General features: G+C 38.9%; 1 protein-coding gene across 8 annotated transcripts in view; it reads right to left on the bottom strand.

Annotated features, from left to right (window-relative positions):
* ZNF507 (zinc finger protein 507) overlaps positions 1–19,842 on the bottom strand; it is a 51,739-nt gene that overhangs the window by 25,381 nt on the left and 6,516 nt on the right. For 5 of the 8 annotated variants that reach the window (XR_012154497.1, XM_073307818.1, XM_073307823.1 and 2 more), the window contains exons 2-4: positions 9,892–12,017; positions 7,868–7,973; positions 990–1,104 (exon numbers count right to left, since the gene is read on the bottom strand). Coding sequence is in view for 6 of the 8 variants with exons in the window: in XM_073307818.1 (XP_073163919.1) it covers positions 990–1,104; positions 7,868–7,973; positions 9,892–12,012 (2,342 nt within the window). In the remaining 2 variants the exon portion in view is untranslated. Of the gene's footprint in view, positions 1–989; positions 1,497–7,867; positions 7,974–9,891; positions 12,018–12,333; positions 12,550–19,842 lie in introns of those variants that run through there. The other 3 variants (XM_073307819.1, XR_012154498.1, XM_073307826.1) reach the window with 3 other exon arrangements.

Genomic DNA, 19,842 nt, shown 5'->3' with positions numbered 1-19,842 from the left:
GAGCGAGGGGGATATCTATATTTCTGGGGAGCCCCCCAGGTAAGCACTGCCCAGAGCCCGGCTCACCCCACCCTGTGCCCAAACCCCCTGCCCCCTCCCATAACCAAACCCTGCTACTGCAGGGCAGGAACTGCGGAACCAGGTAGGGAGCCCGCCAGCCCCGCCAACCCTCCCCCCAGCACCAGTGGGGGTCCTGGGCCGTGAATTTTTGTTTACTGCCTGTGACCTAGTCTGTGACTTCTACTAAAAATACCCAGGACTAAAACGTAGCCATAATCATGGTTGCCCTCTCCCCACTCCACTGAGGTATCTGAACCTTGTTATTTGTGTCTTACCAGTTTAAAACAAAGCTTTTGAAGTTTTAAATATGACTGGGCATAACGCTCTGCAGTGGAGTGAATCCAAAATGAACTCAACTGTACAGGAAATCCAGAAATCGGCCACACTTCAACTGAAGACATTAATGAATTATCTAATGTAAAATATGGTAACATTTTCATTATTTCCCCCTCCAAATTGTCACATTTCATTGTTTCAAATTCAGAAAAAACGGCAGATATGTACAACTGAAGATACATACTGTAGCACCATCACAAGAAGCTTATTGGATCCTAACTATATAGTTTGAGTGAGCCAGCAGCTCCCTCCATTTTTGAATGGATTAGTTTAATTTGCCTCTTAGTAAAACTTTTAAACTGATTTTAAATGCTTTCTACAATGATACCCTTAAAAACAAACTGAAATTAAAATAAACACCAGAGGGGTAGCTGTGTTAGTCTGGATCTGTAAAAGCGGCAAAGAGTCCTGTGGGACCTTGTAGAGAAGAAGTGGGTATTCACCCATGAAAGCTTATGCTCCAATCCGTCTGTTAGTCTGTAAGGTACCACAGGACTCTTTGCCACTTTTAAAATAAACACATGAGCAATTTAAACTTTTAAGTTAAGCTGTTCAAAAGCCCAGCGATAGTGAACAACAATTAAGACACTCACCTGTATGGCTTATCAGAGTTATGAATCCGTCTGTGATTTCGTACCCCAACATATGTTGTGCTTGCGTAGTCACACACATCGCATCTATAGAGTTTCTGGACTGAAGGCTTATTCCCTGTACATAATACATTTCACTGTTTTAGAAATATTTGTTCTACTATAGGAAGTTCTAGGACAATAGTTTCAGGACTGAATAAAATTATGAAACATGAATTATCAACATTTTGAAGTGATACTTCAACACTGAAACAAACTAGAAATGGACATCTATACATAATAAATGTAAATTTAGTTTACCAGTCTCTTCTGCATACTCCCTGCTGTTTATTAGAGCTATTAATATTTTAGGAAGTACATTCTCCCTCACAATCCAGCCTCTCCCCTTCTCTGATTCCTGCAGTCAGGTCATAATCTCAGGTTTGTAGTATTATAAAGTGATGCTATAGAAACTGCTAGGCTCAGCATTTTCACTGCACTGCAGAATCAAGTCCAAGGAAAAGGTAGGCACTAAGAAAAAGAAACAATTAACAACAGAACAAACAAAATCAAAGGCTTCCTGAAAAAGTTTTGGCTAGGAGAGCCATTTTATCTCCCACTCATACCCCATCATCATCTTAAAAGAGTTTGGGATGTTCAGATTTAAGGTATAATATAAACCATTAAGGAGATAATCTAGATTTTTGTAAGAACTAAAAAATGAGTGTAAGTAGAGGAAAATATTAACTTTTTTCAGTCCGAAATACCTAAATATTTCCTTTCTGGGGCTGACATCTCAGCCAATGTAAGACATTTAAGCTGTGCGTTTCTTCTTGCAAATACTGGAAGATAGTTCAGATTCATCAACAGGGTTCTGGAGCTTGGTTACAACCCTTCCATCCTCATACCAAGTTCTTATTAGAAGATTACATTTAATAATACCTAACTGTGTTAGATACATACATGGGCCTTGAAATGACCAGGGTGTAGATTACTGGAAAACTTTTCAAGTGGGACAGAGTGGGGTAGAGAGGAATCCCTGAACCAAAGTAATCAGGTAACAAGTTTTCCATTCTGGATCCTGATGTTTCTCCTATCTGAGACTTGTGACATGGCAAGCAGAAAGGAAAAGTTAGTAGGAGGGAGAAATAGCTTGGACAGAAGGGAGAATGTCCCCTTTCCCTAAAAATAATAACCAATTTTGGGACCATCACTTGGAGCACCTTCCTGCTGCAGGATGCTTCCACAGAGGAACAAAGGTCAACCTTCTAGACCTTTATAAACATATACTGATGTGGCAGATCATGTGGCAGCAATGCAGATTTATACCATAGTGGATGATGCTCTTTCTGCCTCAGAACCTGTGTTGAGCAGGCTCTCATCCCTTCTGGACTGGTTTTTTTTCAGTTGAATAAGCGTCAGTCATACCACACTCGCTACACCCAGATGAGAAAGATTTCAGGCACAGGCATTTAAGAGGAAAGGAGAGAAATCTAGACATTTTCCTGAAATGGTCATTTTTACTCAGATATATTTTAACAGCATTTCTCATATCTACTACATGCTATACTTGGGTGTTGAACTGGACAAATCAAGAAAAGATGATTTCCCATGAAGTATGAAGGAAACTTGACCTGGAAATGAATGATTCTGGGGTTCAAGGACAACTATGTCCTTTGCTGAAGACACAAGTTCCAAATTATGTAAGAACAGAGATTCCAAAAACTCTTCTTGCTGACATTACTGTGAACAGGAAACAGAACTCTGCCTTCCTCCTCACCACCTACCCACACACATACACAAACAGGGAAGTTAGATTCCATCAGGTAGAATGGATGGGTCACGAGGGCTTGTAATATTGTTAGCAGAGTCCAGATAGGGAAGAAAGGTTTACCCGTTGGTTTGGATACACGTTGCCATAAGGAACATTGACACCACCAGGCGACCTACAAGACACTACATGAGCCTGTGTTTGACATTGCATCGTGTGTTTCAGCTTTAAACAATAATGGGAAGTCTTAGACTCAGGGAAGAAATCCAGAAAAACTGTAAGGTCTGGTTTCCTACATTTGATCCTTCTATTTTAACAGGAGAATTTTGTCCTCATGAATGCTAAGTGCATAAAAGGCCAGTGTGAGGCTAGGAGTATTCTGTCTTGTTTAAGATTTGCCAATCAATAGCCAGGCTGTCAGGCTCAGGTATTCTGAAATGTAATATAGGGATTAGTCCTGGGATAGGAGTTCCTTCCTAGAAAGAGGGAGTGATTTTAGCACATCTCTACTTAGGTCCATGTACAATGGCCTTCTTGCCAATTTGGTTTGGAACAAAAAAAAAAAAAAAAAAACCTGATCAATGCTTCCTCCTTTACCAACTCTTGAATTACTCCTAGTAGCTGAGATAGGGGAAATGAGAATGAAGAGCAGCAGAAGAAGAGGAGTCAGGGAGAGTTTCGGACTTATTTTGATCATTTTTTGAGTGGCGAGGATAGTCCAATTTGCTGAGTCCCAAGAGCTGAATAGGTTGAACCAGATTTTGTGGAGGTGACTTCAGCAGAGTTTCCTCTGGCATGGAAGTAGGAGGGAGGATAGATTCAGGAGCACGAATGAACAGCTCAGACTGAGACCCCCTTCCCTGGCAGGGTTAAGGGATGGGAGCATTCATGGAAGCATCCCTTTCTGTGGCTCCTGACAGAGTCCGATTTATAGATTCTAAGGCCACAGGGGATCATTTGTGATCATGTAGACTGAACTATATAACACAGGACCATACAACTTCCCCAAAATAATTCCTAGAGCATATCTTTTCCCCACAGAAGGGACATCACCCCATTTAATCTGCTGTCTTAAGGAGAAAAACAATCAGCTTTAAAAGCCAGGACTGCAGTGGATAAGATGGGAGTCCTAAACTGCTGTTCTAGTTGTGCTGCCAGATTGCAGAATCTGACATACACAGGGGTTTAAACTTCTGCTGAGTGTTCTACGTTAACAGTGTTCCAGACCTTGTGTACAAGAGAAAGCACGTGGACAAAACTGAACTGCTTCTGTAATTTGCCAGAACTAAAGCCCAGCCCAAATGCCTTGACCTAAAGGAGAGGTCAGGAATCAGAAAGATAAAACTGGTAAAGAATAGACACACAATAACAAAAAATATCAGAGAAGAATAAAGTAAGTCTGAATTAAACTCTAAGATTTAAAATCTCCCAAGATCCTAGTGCCGATCAACATTTGATTATAATCATTGCCAAAACTGAAATTTGACAGACTACACAAAAAGTGCTGAGGTTACTAAAAAGAATTTTGAGACATTCTTTTAATTTGTAACTCTGATACCGTTACAACTAGCTCTATTTCAGATAGTAGCAATTGACGAAACAGGGGTTTAAACATCTGCTGAGGGTTCTGCATTAATAGTATTCCAGATCTCAGGTAAAAGGTGATAGATAGATATAAATGCAGCTAACAATTTAAAAAAGGGGATCCGAAAAGAATGCTAACCTGGAAGCAACATTTTTAAAGAGATAAAGTAGCAAAGCCATGATTTTCCAAATGTAATTAAAGAAAGTCTTACTTTAAATTTAATGTCATGATATGCAAATATACAAACTTGTTCTTCTTGATTCTTTAGAGCAAATATTTGAGTGAACAGCTTATTATAATTAGACATGCAAAACCCACTTCCTCTACATTTTATTTCAGTTTGTTTCATAGTTGGACAAATAAGTGATGTGAAAGTATTTTTTAAAAATACTTTACATTAATTTGAGGTTTGCAGACAGCTGATTTATCCTCCAAGTGAAAACCACTCCAAAAGTGACTAATAGTAGAGCTTCAACATGCAAAATCAATGGCAATGACTGGACCTCTAGACTGATGCTACCAAGAATTTATTCTGCCAACAATACATATACTTAATGGACATAAAAATTAGATAACTGTATATATGCACATTTAACAAAAAAATGATCCTACATGCTTAACTCTGCTCCACCCATGAACTGAAACACATGGTGGAAAATTGCTCAGTGTTCTGAAATCTCTACAAGATAAAGTGACATGGAATGATACTGGGCCTACATTCTTTGATTCAGCCTTAAAATTGATGAAAGCAAGGTACATCAGAACTTTCCCCACAATTCATTCATTTTATTACTGTACAAAAAAACCTTCCATGATGTTAGCATGGCAGCCTTATTAAGTTTGTATTAACCGCTATATCGTTCATACAGGTGGATACATATCTGTGTATTCTGGAGATTAACATGCTTTCGGTCTAGCACAAGACACCAATAAGGTCCAGACCCCCCAGCAGAGCAGAAACTGTGAATGGCTTCTGCTATTGCTCTCCCGCTTCAGTGAACTTTCTACCACAAAGTGTAGAAAGGCTAGGTTCCATTAGTGGGAATTAATTTGGCTCTGAATTTATTTTCTAGTAAGGAATTAGGTATTTATTAGTTAGATGGCATTAAAGAAACAGTAGCTAACAAGATAAAAGGATACTGCAAACGAATCCTCTATTGCATAGTTAGACGTGGCTAACCACCAGTCAGCACCCACTTGGGAGCAATTTCTTATACTAGTCACTAGTTCAGATTTATTCTTTAACAAAATGCAGTTAAGTTATGATCCATCATATGTTCCGGGCTGTAGTTAAATTGCCAGTTTGGAATTATTTTCCTCCCCACATGATTTTGTGGGTTTTTTTGGAAGAGATTTGTGCACTGTGTATGTGGGAAATGACAATCCTTATTCTAGCAGCAAGAACAGGTGCTCCTATAATACAGCTTATTACTATAGTCCATTATTAGGCATTTACAATCCAATAATATCCAGTGTTATAATGCTTTCTTTAAGTTTACTGTATAACACGATGAATAAAGAGATGTTTGGACTGACTATTTCATAAACAAAAAATGAAATTGTTCCAGTTCAGAATCTCTCATATAAACAGATGCTATGCCATAAATTTCTTCATTTTGGGTAGCTTTGTAGGGATGATATCTGTTTGACACGATGGCATCTGGACTGTGGTGGTGCCATAATTTGATTGTAAATTGTTTTTTAAATAATTTAAGCTTTCCAAAATATAGTTTAATGAAAGTTTAAAAGGAGAAACATTTTCACTCAAATCCTATTACCAACTTTAATTTCGGGTGAATATCCGTCTAAAATGAATGACCGTAACATTTTACATAAGGTAAAAATGAGTAAAAATTATTAAAATGTTTAAAGTAAATTTAGGTCAGGCCTAGCTTCTTGAATAGGAGTTCCTCTAGCAGAGGAATTACAAGATCAAGTCCTTAATTTGCAAGAATTGCAAAAAAAAAATTTTTTTTAAAGAGCAAGATTTTCAAAGATGACTAGCAGTTTTGGTTCTTTCAATTTTTGGGTCTTTAACAGAAACACCTTAAATGGGGCCAGATTTTCTAGAGGAGCTGCTTAGCACCTTCTGAAAATCAGGCCCATTTCACGTGTTTCAAGTTGGGCATCCAAAAACTGACGCACCCAAAATCATTAGTCACTTCTAAAAATCTTGGGTTAAACAATTGCAAGCATTGACAATGGTGATAATCACAGCTGTGCAAACATTTATACCAAAGCAAAACCAGCAACACTTATTTTCCATCACCTCTATAAAAATGCTCATGTTATTTCTTTTGAAGAATAACAGGTGTGCTTGAAGAGCGCTTTTTCTTCTACTAAGGAGCTCTTCCTGCATACCCATGCCCCATCAAAAACCAGCGAACCAAAACAAAACCCCTACAAAACTCATCTAGCATTTTCTTTAACTTGGGCCTGAAGAAAGTAACAAAACACTAAAGCTCAATCTCCTGGAATTATATATATATATAAATCCCAGGTGGCTTCCAGAGGGACAAAAAGGAAGCTAACAGGTAAATTTATTTAGTGCTGGTGAGGTAAATAACTGATTTTTCTGACTTGTATATTTAATGTCAGAGCCAGTAAATAAGAGCCAGGATGGTCTAGTAGCATAACTATGGGACTGGGAGCCAGGAACTATATTTCTAACTCTATTCTGACACTTACCACATGGCTCTGGGCAAATTACTAACAGCCCATACTTGCTCACATTAAGCAATACCTTCCTTACTCCATGAATGGTTCCACTGATTTCAATGGGATTACTGTTGTCCTTACAAAACATGAGTAAAGGTGACAGAACTGGGCCCTTAGCCACTTTGTTGTTATACATATTACAACACACCTAGAGGCCCGAATTGAGATCTGGGTCCCATTGTGCTAAGTGCTATATATACACATATTGCAGGAGACCGTTCCTGCTCCAAAGAGCTTACAAACTAGATTTAAAAAGACCAACAAAGAGTGGTAGAGGAAACAGATGCTTTGTTTATTTATTCCCCCTCATGTAAACTGGGAAATATTTTTACCTACTATATGCAAGTGATATTATGATTAATGCTTCCATAATAGAGATACAATAAAATAATTTTGAAGTATGACATTCAAGAGCATGTCCATGTGCTTATTTGAAAGTCAGTTAAAAAAAAAAATCTTTTCCACATCCACTATGCAATTTTCTAAAAATATTTCCTAAAACTCAAAGGACATTAGTCCATAAAGGACTACATCCACGGCAATAGATATTTTAAAAAAGAAGTGATCTGAGCTATCCCTGTGCACACACACAAAAATATCTCAACTGGTTGAAGACACTGCTTGTCAAATGCTGATAGGGTATGTCAAAACCATGCAATTTTCCCAAGTCTTCTGAAAACCCTGCACACATTTGGGCTGAGAGTAAGCATAACAATTTTCTGCCTAAATGAAAATTTTGAGAAACATAAGCTCATAATACAACACACCAGTAGCAACACTATAAATTTGACTCTTTACTGGTATCTTATATAAAAATATATACAGTACCTTCTCTTTCATCTGCCTCGCTGGAAACTATTAGTTTGTTAGATGTTGCTGTTGAGAGCAGATCTGGAAGACTATGTTGCTCTCTCTCATGATTTCGCAGCTGACTCTGTTAAAAAAACAAACAAACAAAAAAAAAATCACCTTTCCCTAAAATATTTAAGTTTAGACTCTATAAATACACAGGTTTCAGAGTAGCAGCCGTGTAGTCTGTATCAGCAAAAAGAAAAGGAGGACTTGTGGCACCTTAGAGACTAACAAATTTATTTGAGCGTAAGCTTTCGTGAGCTACATCTGATGAAGTGAGATGTTTATTATGTTCAAATAAATTTGTTAGTCTCTAAGGTGCCACAAATCCTCCTTTTCTTTTTATAAATACACAGTGGTCACTTCATGTTGCACTAACTTGCAAAGCTATTGTTTACATTAGCTCATATGTATTTGCAGAATGCCTCAGTTAATTGACGAACTGAACAACATATAAAATGCAAAAAATGGTACTAAGATGACAACTCAATGAATGAAATGCTTTTGACTGTTTTAAAGAGTAGACATTAGATATCTGACAGATATTAAATAGCAAGAAGTTTTTTTTTTAAAAAGCAAAATCGATCATTAGAAAAAAGTGACTTGTTGAAGTAACTTCCTGTTCTTCTAAATGTAAAATAATTTTAAGATTAAACTTTTCTTCACATTCAGATATAATATAGTAATATACTGAAACTCTCAAAGAATAATAAAATCCTAATAGGAAAAATGTCTTTTCAGTGAAATGAGGGGGATGAGGATAGGAGAAAAATAGGACTGGGTAGCTCAGGTTACTGGTAATGGGATAGAGAAGCAATCAGTTCTAATTCACATGTTCAAATGTGGACCAGATCAGTAGTGCCTACGTTTTCTGGTGATTATCCAGAGGCTTAGATGAAAGATGTCATTCCACCTTCTACTGGCCATGACAAAAGTTCTCATCAACTATGGAGGTGACTTACTTTAATCTAAACCTTGTCCTCCCAAATTAAGATTGAACAGGACAAGTGGGCAAGTTTGCACTGCCATTGCCTGTGCTGGTCCCAATTGTGTGAATGACTGAAAGACTACAGTTATCAGTGCTATTGATATCTTTTCATAAGCACTAAATTCACATATAAATGCATCATCCTGCAACACTAATGTGTTAAACAGAGAGGCTAAAACTGTGACCGTGGCACAGTATTCAGCTCTGGACTGTAATTTTTCAGATTTGGTCCCCTGCATAACATCTGTTCCATGAAGCAGCAATAAAGAAATTTTTATCACTCAGCAGATTTTTCTGGGCTAAAGTTTCTAGAACAGCTGTTCTCAAACTGTGGGTCGGGACCCTATTTTAATGGGGTCACCAGGGCTGACTTATACTTGCTGGGGCCAAAGCCGCACCACCCAGGACCGAAGCCCAACAGCTGCAGTCCTGGGTGGCAGGGCTCAGGTTACAGGCCCCCGCCTGGGGCAGCAGGGCTTGGGCAAGCTCAGTCTCCACTCCTGGGGTCATGTAGTAATTGTTGTTGTCAGAAGGGGGTTGTAGTGCAATGAATTTGAGAAACCTTGTTCTAGAAGAACCATCTCTGGTTTTGCACCCACTCCCAATGAGGGGTCATGTTTGAGTCCACTTTGAAGTTCTGACCTATTAGGTTATCTAGACTATCCCCTCCTAATGCTTCCATTCCCTCCTGTTATTGCTACAGGTTAACAGGCCAGAAGTAGGGCATTAATGGGTCACTATGATGACTCTCACTGAAAATGTAATATTTTTCACAAAGAAACAGAGGACACGTAAAAGTAAATAACTTGAGGTTGCAAGACATGTTGCAAGAATACAGTAGTACAAGAGTAGTTCTAATAGTCTCCATTTGTAATGACATTGCAGCCAAGGTACCATACTTTGATAATTCCTGTGGTTAACTTAGTTTAATTAAAATAAAGTAATAAAACAGTTAATTAGTAGCAAACAGTTAAACTGCTATTCTAGACAGATGCAAAGGAAATAACTTCACCTTATAATGAAAGGATTCTTCACATTGCTTGCATTGATACATTCTGGTTTTGCAGTGGTTGATCATGTGGCTTTCTAAATCTTTACTATTGTCAGCTATATGCTCACAAATAGGACACTGATATGGTTGCCTTTGACGATGGACTCTCAAGTGTTGTTTTATGTAGCCCTTATTGCCACTGCTATAATGGCATAGGCGACAGCGGTATGGTCGATCTACATTAGGTATGTACTCTACCAGGTTACTTCCTGGCATGTTCATGTCATTCACAGGTTGGCATTGTGCATTGTCCTGTAATTCTTTCAAAATGTCATCATCAGAAGCATTCTGATCTGTCCTCTCTCTCAGTTTTTCAATTACTGTGAGCAGCGACATACTAATGCCCATTTTAATTGGTGCTTCTGATAGCTCTGGTTTGTCCTTCTGTAGCTCCATTATTGCACAGTCACTTTGGTTTAAACTAGTTAATCCCTCTGGAGCGTTTTTAAGTGATGATACCATTTTAGAATGGGCTGCACAAGCGCCATCCGACTGTCTTTGTCCTGTATCTGCATCTAAAGAGTTTACCGCAGCGAAGGCCCTAAAGCTGGATCTTGTTAGTTCTGCAGCTCTGATAGGCATTGTAACAAGAGCTTCTGCAGCTAACGAGTGCAGTCTCAGAGATTCCGAATTTGTTCTTCTTCGCACTGGAGGGGCATTTTCATCAGCTGCTATGCCTTTATTAGAGATTAAATCATTATCTTTCTTCTCAGTATTGCTCCATCCTATTATTACTTCTTCAATTTCATCTGAGTGATAAACTTCACCAGGTCCTTCACACACAACCTGGGACTCCTCTGAGAATAATTTTTTCTCAGCGTCAATGTCAGTGTTCATTAAGAAAGGTTTTTGTAAAACAGTTTCTTCAGCACTTGGCAAGCGCTCTACTATTACATTAACATGACCTTTCTTATTTGGGCTACAGTTAATGATTTTCTGTGCTGATGAAAGTAGGCTATCAGTTATCAAATTATCTTGCTCTGTATCCGATATGGTTTCCTCTAACGGTTCTCCAGTAGGGGAAAGGGCTGTTGATTGACTTAGGACCTCCTCCTCTTTTCCATTTTCTACCACCTGTGGAGATTTACATGACAGTTGCTCGGAGCTACAAATCTGGAGTTGAAGAGAATGGTCACTATGGATGTCTAGTTCATTATTTTCTAGAGAGAGAACAATTGTATCCACACTATGAGGTGTATGAGTTACAGTTGCATCTGACAAGATAGCAGGCTCATTTTCTTCTTCAAATATAGGATAAGAACAGTCAACCTCACCTGCATGTTTCCATGCATGTGTTTTTAACATTCTTTGCTGACCACAAGTGTAGCTACAAATTAAGCACCGATACATGCCATACTGCTCATAAGTATACCATTTTCTCCCACCCATTTCAGCTATAGGAGTAGACCGAGTTATGCCTTTACAGTCCAGATTTACTGCCTGATCAGTGCCTGCTTTGACACTTCCTTCCGCTGGCCCTTGCAAAGATGAAGCTGAGAGATTTACACATTGTTGCACATTTGGCTGGTTTTTGCCATCATTCTCATGGTGAATTCTGACATGAACTTCAAGTTCTTCTTGGTTTTTAGAAGCAAAGTGGCATTCTGAGCACATTAATATAATTTCATTCTGTTGACCATGTTGTTTTATATGTTCTTGTAGTATAGAAAGAGATGGTGATAGAAATTTACATAGGCCACACTGGTAGCATATAACCTTTCTTTTACTTTGTGGAAGACAATTGGTTACATAATCTGCTTGTAGCTCATCAGTCTTTTTAATGCCAATAACGGGCAGTTCCATTGTTTTAGCTGGGATCTCACAAAGATCTTGTGTTTCAAAAGATGGTGTAGAAGTATTAGGATGGGAACGTTTTTTCCCTATTAAAAGGCATCTCTGTGACTTCTCACTTTCTACTATCTTGCTTAATTTTTGGATAACATGGATTAGAGGATCAGTTTTACATTTTCTATGATCTTCACTGCTTTCTAGTGTTGAGCCAATGACCGTTTCAGAAATCAGTACAGCTTCCTGTTCCACAATATTTGGCACCAATACTGCAATACTGCTTCCCTCTTCCATAATATCTGAAAAAATATTATGAAATGAAACATTAGCTTACTTAACAAGCACAAAGACAGAAATTTGTAGTCACTACTGATTAAATATTTAACTTCCCAATTCTACTAAAAATGGTAGCCTAAATTAATTAATATTCTAATAATAAAGTCTTCCAGTTTTAGACCATAGAAAATCAGAAATCTGGAAGGCCTTGTATACACAGCATTTTGGATACCATAGTGTTAGGATATAGATATTCAGGCCTGTCTGTAAAGGCCTGTACTTGAAGAATTTAGGTGTATTCTTGGCTAGTTATAGAGGTATAAAAGAAAGAATCAAAACCATTGCCTGCCGGTGTACTTCTCTTTCTGGGACAGTCTGAGGCCCTGTTCTTAGGCTAAGGCCTTTGGCTAAGCAACAGAGGCAGCCATAAGCTGGAAAGCGACCGGTCACATCCTCACATTCCAAACTAGTCACATTGAAAGAAGGTGCTATTGGGCTGTTAGGAATATTCTCCTGTCCTGATAATGCCTGTCACCTCCGGAGAAAGGGAAGTGCCTAGAAGATGTAAAAAGAAACTTAAGTTTGATAGCATCCTATCTGGCAAGAACTCACTTATCAATAGCTGGGATGTGAAATCCTCACTTCTGTATTGTTTTGTCATTATAGTTCCCACTTTGCTATTGTTTGTCTGTATAATCTCTGTCTGGTTCTTTGATTGTTTCTGTCTGCTGTGTAATTAATTTTGCTGGGTGTAAACTAATTAAGGTGGTGGGATAGAATTGGTTACATAATCATGTTACAATATGTTAGGATTGGTTAGTTAAATTTCAGGAAAATGATTAGTTAAGGTACAGCTAAGCAGATCTCAAGTTTTACTATATAGTCTGCAGTCAGTCAGGAAGTGAGTGGGTGCGTGTGAGGAGGGGAAATGGGAACAGGGAATTGGGGTGGGAAAATTGGAATCATGTTTGGCTCAGGGCAGGAATGGGAACAGGGACACAGGTGTAAGGCTCTGTGGTGTCAGAGCTGGGAAGGGGGACACTAAGGAAGGAAACTGGAATCATGCTTGCTGGAAGTTCACCCCAATAAACATAAAATTATTTGCACCTTTGGACTTCGGGTATTGTTGCTCTCTGTTCATGCGAGAAGGACCAGGGAAGTAAGTGGGTGAAGGAATAAGCCCCCTAACACATGTTACATTTTGACAGAGTATTTGTAGCACCTTTTCATGTTAGCCTACATCTGAATGCCTCAAACTACAAAGGTCTGGAGTGGCAGAGTGAGCTAATAATTTTCATGGGTAAGTTGGCTTGTATTGTTGTGGATATTGTCTATTTCCCCACCATGATCACCACCATCTGAACACTAGAAACCCTACCTAAAGATACTGATTTTAAATGAATTCAGCATATTTAAATTTAAAAAGCAAGTTTCACTATGGCATGAAGACCTACTTTTTAAATACTAAGTGTATCAAGTACAGTTTCTACTGATCAGATGAAGTCTTCTGAAGTGAATGTAGGTTTGTAACAAAACACTTCAGAATATAACTAAAATTTCAGCATGAAATGATTCTACTAAGCATTACCTGCATTAATCATTTTGCTATGGCTTTATTCATTAAGATAGTGCAAATGTAAAAAAAGCATATTTCTCAGCACAAGACTAATTTTCTAAGATAGCAAGGCAATATTCGCTGAACTGTAAAGTTCTACTGGTAGTGAGCATTTCTGAACAATCACTTTTTGTGTTTTAAGAACTGTATTGTTCTGGAAGCTAAGGAAATAATTGTTTCCCTTTTTACTTCCTTTAAAAAACATTAACCATAAACCACAGACCATAATGTGGTATGGTCAGAGGTTAAAATAGTGGCCATATTTAAGCACAAACACGGTTTGAGATTATTGACTGGGGGAAAAAACCTAGAAGGGAATTTAATGCAGCATCATGTTTATAATATTACACTTAACGTGGAGTTCTTCTCTGAAAAGTAACTGAAAAACGTTTTGGAGTTCCACAGTAAACATGCTCAATTTAAAATTAGAAATGTGTTTCTGTGAACTGGCAGTCCTCCAAACTCAGCCTGGATTCTTTTATTCTCATTATTTTCTCCTAAAATAAAAGTTCTTTAGGTCAAATTAAACCTTCAGTTACACCTGTGAAATTGGGGTACCAGTATCTTCCAATTAATTATACTCAATACACATTTCTGACATAAAAGGAGGAAAAGATTGGCTCTAATAGGAATAAAAAACAGTATAAGCTTAATTTTCTTGCTAAAGACAGTAGGCATGATTCTAAGTAAACACAAGGAGCAGGTAATATGGTGCCATTTTTGCATAGCAACTTCTTAGAATAGGACCACACTACAAGTCAGTTGAAGTGTCTTTAAATAAAGGTATCCAATTATTTGGGGCTTGGAACCTGTCAAACAAGTTACTCACGTAGTAATAGTATTTTCAGTCAATTGCAGAAATTGGATTGAGCTTTTTAGTTTAAGAACAGAACGATTGGACATAGCACCACTACATTAGGCTGGTAGTTAGAACTGGGGAAGATGCTTTGTGTTCATGAGAGACAGTAATAACCGCATCCTGTGCTGAATTAACATGAGGCTGTAGAAATTTATTTGCAGAGGATACAGTTAGTAGAACTAAAAAGAAGCATTTTCAAATTATGTGTACTGAACTTTAAATATTCTATTTACAGATCTCAAATATGAACCAGAGGACTTTTTTTTTAAATCATATAGGAGAACAAAACAAAGGTGAAGACTTTATAATGAAGAATCAGCTTCTATCCCCACGTAGTGCGTAGGAAACATTGCTTCAATATAACTGAAAGAGACAAATAGCTCAATAGTTTGTTCATGCCAGTTCTTCTGATGTAACTATAGGTATACAAAAGTTATGCTGTAGGCTCACACCTCAGGAAATTTGAGAAAAATACCACTCCGGCTCTTCACATATCCAGGGGTGGATAGTCAACATTAAGGGGGAAAAGACAATGGGTGATATGCAGATAAGAATCACTGAAGTATAGTGCAGTAGCACTATAATGGTAAATTGAAAATATTAATTCAAGTATAGAATCACAGACTTTAGTCTGACCTCCTGCACAACGCAGACCACAGAATCTCACCCACCCACTCCTGTAGCAAACCCCTGACGTACATCTGAGCTACTGAAGTCCTCAAATCGTGGTTTAAAGACTTCAAGGTGCAGAGTATCCTCCAGCAAGTGACCCATGCCCCACGCAGCAGAAGAAGGCAAAAAACCCCCAGGGCTTCTGCCAATCTGCCCTGGAGGAAAATTCCTTCCCGACCCCAAATGTGGTGATCAGCTAAACCCTGAATATGTGGGCAAGACTCACCAGCCAGACACCCAGGAAAGAATTCTCTGTAGTAACTCGGATCCCACCCCATCTAACGTCCAATCACAGGCCATTGGTCATATTTACTGTTAATAGTCAAAGATCAATTAATTGCCAAAATTAAGCTATCCCATCATACCATCCCCTCCATAAATTTATCAAGGTTAGTCTTGAAGCCAGATATGTCTTTTGCCTCCACTGCTCCCCTTGGAAGGCTATTCCAGAACTTCACTCCTCTGATGGTTAGAAACCTTTGTCTAATTTCAAATCTAAACTTCCTGACGGCCAGTTTATATCCATTTGTTCTTGTGTCCACATTGGTACTGAGCTTAAATAATTCCTCTCCCTCCCCGGTATTTATATCTCGGATATATTCATAGAGAGCATTTATATCTCCCCTCAGCCTTCTTTTGGTTAGGATAAACAAGCCAAGCTCTTTGAGTCTTGTCAAGGTTCCTTCCCCACTCTGAACGCTAGGGTACAGATGTGGGGACCTGCATGAAAAACTTCCTAAGCTTCTCTTTACCAGCTTAGGTCAAAACTTCCCCAAGGTACAAAATATTCCACCCTTTGTCCTTGGATTGGCCGCTACCACCACCAAACAAATACTGGTTACTGGGGAAGAGCTGTTTGGACATGTCTTTCCCCCCAAAATACTTCCCAAAACCTTGCACCCCACTTTCTGGACAAGGTTTGGTAAAAAGCCTCACCAATTTGCCTAGGTGACTACAGACTCAGACCCTTGGATCTTAAGAACAATGAACAATCCTCCTAATACTTGCACCCCCCTCTTTCCAGGGAAATGTTGGATAAAAAGCCTCACCAATTTGCATAGGTGACCACAGACCCAAACCCTTGGATCTGAGAACAATGAAAAAGCATTCAGTTTTCTTACAAGAAGACTTTTAATAGAAATAGAAGTAAATAGAAATAAAGAAATCCCCCCTGTAAAATCAGGATGGTAGATACCTTACAGGGTAATTAGATTCAAAACATAGAGAACCCCTCTAGGCAAAACCTTAAGTTACAAAAAAGATACACAGACAGAAATAGTTATTCTATTCAGCACAATTCTTTTCTCAGCCATTTAAAGAAATCATAATCTAACACATACCTAGCTAGATTACTTACTAAAAGTTCTAAGACTCCATTCCTGGTCTATCCCCGGCAGAAACAGCGTATAGACAGACACACAGACCTTTTGTTTCTCTCCCTCCTCCCAGCTTTTGAAAGTATCTTGTCTCCTCATTGGTCATTTTGGTCAGGTGCCAGTGAGGTTACCTTTAGCTTCTTAACCCTTTACAGGTGAGAGGATTTTTTTCCTCTGGCCAGGAGGGATTTCAAAGGGGTTTACCCTTCCCTTTATATTTATTACAAGTCTCCTTTCATAAGACAGGTTTTCCATTCCTCAGAGCATCCTAGCAGCCCTTCTCTGTACCTGTTCCAGTTTGAATTCATCCTTCTTAAACATGGGAGACCAGAACTACAAACAATATTCCAGATGAGGTCTCACAAGTGCCTTGTATAATAGTACTAACACCTCATTATCTCTACTGGAAATACCTCGCCTGAAGCATCCCAAGACTGCATTAGCTTTTTTTCACGGCCATATCACATTGGCGGCTCATAGTCATCCTGGGATCAACCAATACTCAGAGGTCCTTCTCCTCCTCTGTTATTTCCAAGTGATGTGTCCCCAGTTTATAACAAAAAATTTGTTATTAATCCCTAAATGCATGACCTTGCACTTTTCATTATTAAATTTCATCCTATTACTATTACTCCAGTTTACTAAGTTATCCAGATCTTCCAGTATGATATCCTGGTCCTTCTCTGTATTGGCAATATCTCCCAGCTTCGTGTCATCTGCAAACTTTATTAGTACATTCCCACTTTTTGTGCCAAGGTCAATAATAAAAAGATTAAATAAGATTGGTTCCAAAATCGATCCCTGAGGAACTCCACTAGTAACCTCCCTCCAGCCTGACAGTTCACCTTTCAGTATGACCTGTTGTAGTCTCACCTTTAACCAGTTCCTTATCCACCTTTCAGTTTTCATATTGATCCCCATCTTTTCCAATTTAGCTAATAATTCCCCATGTGGAACCGTATCAAATGCCTTTCTGAAATACAGGTAAATTAGATCCACCGCATTTCCTTTATCTAAAAAAATCTGTTACCTTCTCAAAGAAGGAGATCAGGTTGGTTTGGCATGATCTACCTTTTGTAAAACCATGTTGTATTTTGTCCCAATTACCACTGACCTCAAAGTCCTTAACTACTTTCTCCTTCAAAATTTTTTCCAAGACCTTTCATACTACAGATGTCAAACTAACAGGCCTGTAGTTACCCAGATCACGTTTCCCCCCCTTTCTTAAAAGTACAAACTATGTTAATAATTCTCCAGTTATACAGTACAATCCCTGAGTTTACAGATTCATTAAAAATTCTTGCTAATGGGCTTGCAATTTCATGTGCCAGTTCCTTTAATGTTCTTGGATGAAGATTATCTGCGCCCCCCGATTTAGTCCCATTAAGCTGTTCACGTTTGGCTTCTACCTCAGATGTGGTAATATCTACCTCCATATCCTCATTCCTATTTGTCATCCTACCATTGTCCCTAAGCTCCTCATTAAAGACTGAGGCAAAGTATTTATTTAGATATTGGGCCATGCCCAAATTATCCTTAACCTTCACTCCATCTTCAGTGTTTAGCGGTCCCACGTCTTCTTTCTTTGTTTTCTTCTTATTTGTATGCCGATAGAACCTTTTACTATTGGTTTTAATTCCCTTTGCAAGGTCCAACGCTACATGGCTTTTGGCCTTTCTCACTTTATCCCTACATGTTCTGACCTCAGTAAGGTAGCTTTCCTTGCTGATCCCTCTCATCTTCCACTCCTTGTAGGCTTTCTGCTTTTTCTTAATCACCTCTCTGAGATGCTTGCTCATCCACCTTAGTCCACAACTCCTGCCTATGGGATTTTTCCCCTTTCTTGGGATGCAGGCTTCTGATAGTTTCTGCAACCTTGACTTGAAGGAATTCCAGCCTCCTTTGCCTTTAGATCCACAAGTTCTTCAGTCCAATCCACTTCCCTAATTTCCTTAATTTTTTAAAGTTAGCCCTTTTGAAATCAAAAACCCTCACCACAGATCTATTTTTGTTTATCCTTCCATTCAGTTTGAACTGAATTAGCTCATGATCGTTCAAACCAAGGTTGTGCCCTATAACGATTTCTTCTATGAGTTCCTCACTACTCACCAAAACCAAATATAAAATGGCATCCCCTCTTGTTGGTTCAGCAGCTACTTGGTGAAGGAATCCATCAGCTATCGCATCCAGGAAAATCTGAGCCCTATTATTATTACTAGCACTTGTCCTCCAGTCTATATCAGTGAAGTTAAAGTCTCCCATGATCACACAATTCCCATTAGTATTTACTTCATTAAGAACATTAAAGAGGTCTCTATCCATATCCAAATCGTATCCCAGTTGTCTACAGCACACCCCAAGTACTATCCTAGTGGAGGCTCTAGTAGCTTTCTTCCCCAATGTGATTTTTGCCCAGACAGACTCTGTCTTATCCATTTCATCGCTTCTTATTTCTTTACAGTCTACCTCATCACAGATATACAATGCTACTCCACCACCTTTGCCTTCATTTCTGTCTTTCCTAAACAGCACATACCCTTCAATACCTGTAACTCCAGTCATGACGACTATTCAACCGTGTTTCTGTTATCCCTGTAATATCTGGTTTCACTTCCTGCACCAGTAGCTCTAGTTCCTCCATTTTGTTATCTAGGCTCCTTGCATTAGTGTACAAACATCTTAATTTTTGCTGTTTGGCTTCGCTCACATTCTTTACCTAAGTAGGCACAGACATTCTACCGCCAGTATCACCTATTAGACTGGTATCTACACTACCCTTCCTTCTTATGTCCATTCTCCTACCCATGGCTGTATCCTTTCTTACTTTGTTTTCTTCCCTCTCAATGTTAAAATCTGGCATGGAGATTACCTGGACATCTCCCAACCATCTCCCCCAAATTCCGAGTTTAATGCTCTCTTAGTCAGTTGTGCCAGCCTCCATCCTAGAAGTCTATTTCCCTCCCTGCTCAGGTGAAGTCCATCCTAGAGAGAACAGTCTTCTGTCCATGAATGCTTCCCAGGGGCCATACATCCCAAAGCCCTCCTTATAGCACCACTGCCTGAGCCATCTGTTGATCATCATAATCTTTTCACACCTTTGTTGCCCTTCTCTAGGAACAGGCAGAATCCCAATGAAGATCACCTGAGCCTCAATTTCCTTAAGCGTCTTCCCCAGCCTGGCATAGTCTCCCTTGATACGTTCCAGCGAGAATCTAGCTGTATCATTTATTCCCACACGAAGGACGATCAGTGGATTCTTTCCCACTCCCGTTAGGATCCTCTTCAGCCTCAGGTCCTCATCCAGTATCTTAGCACCTGGCAGACAG

This window comes from Lepidochelys kempii, chromosome 12, assembly GCF_965140285.1.
Source record: "Lepidochelys kempii isolate rLepKem1 chromosome 12, rLepKem1.hap1, whole genome shotgun sequence".
Lineage (NCBI taxonomy): Eukaryota > Metazoa > Chordata > Testudines > Cheloniidae > Lepidochelys > Lepidochelys kempii.
The sequence above is the reverse complement of the archived record's forward strand: the minus strand, read 5'-3'. Positions and strand labels throughout refer to the sequence as shown.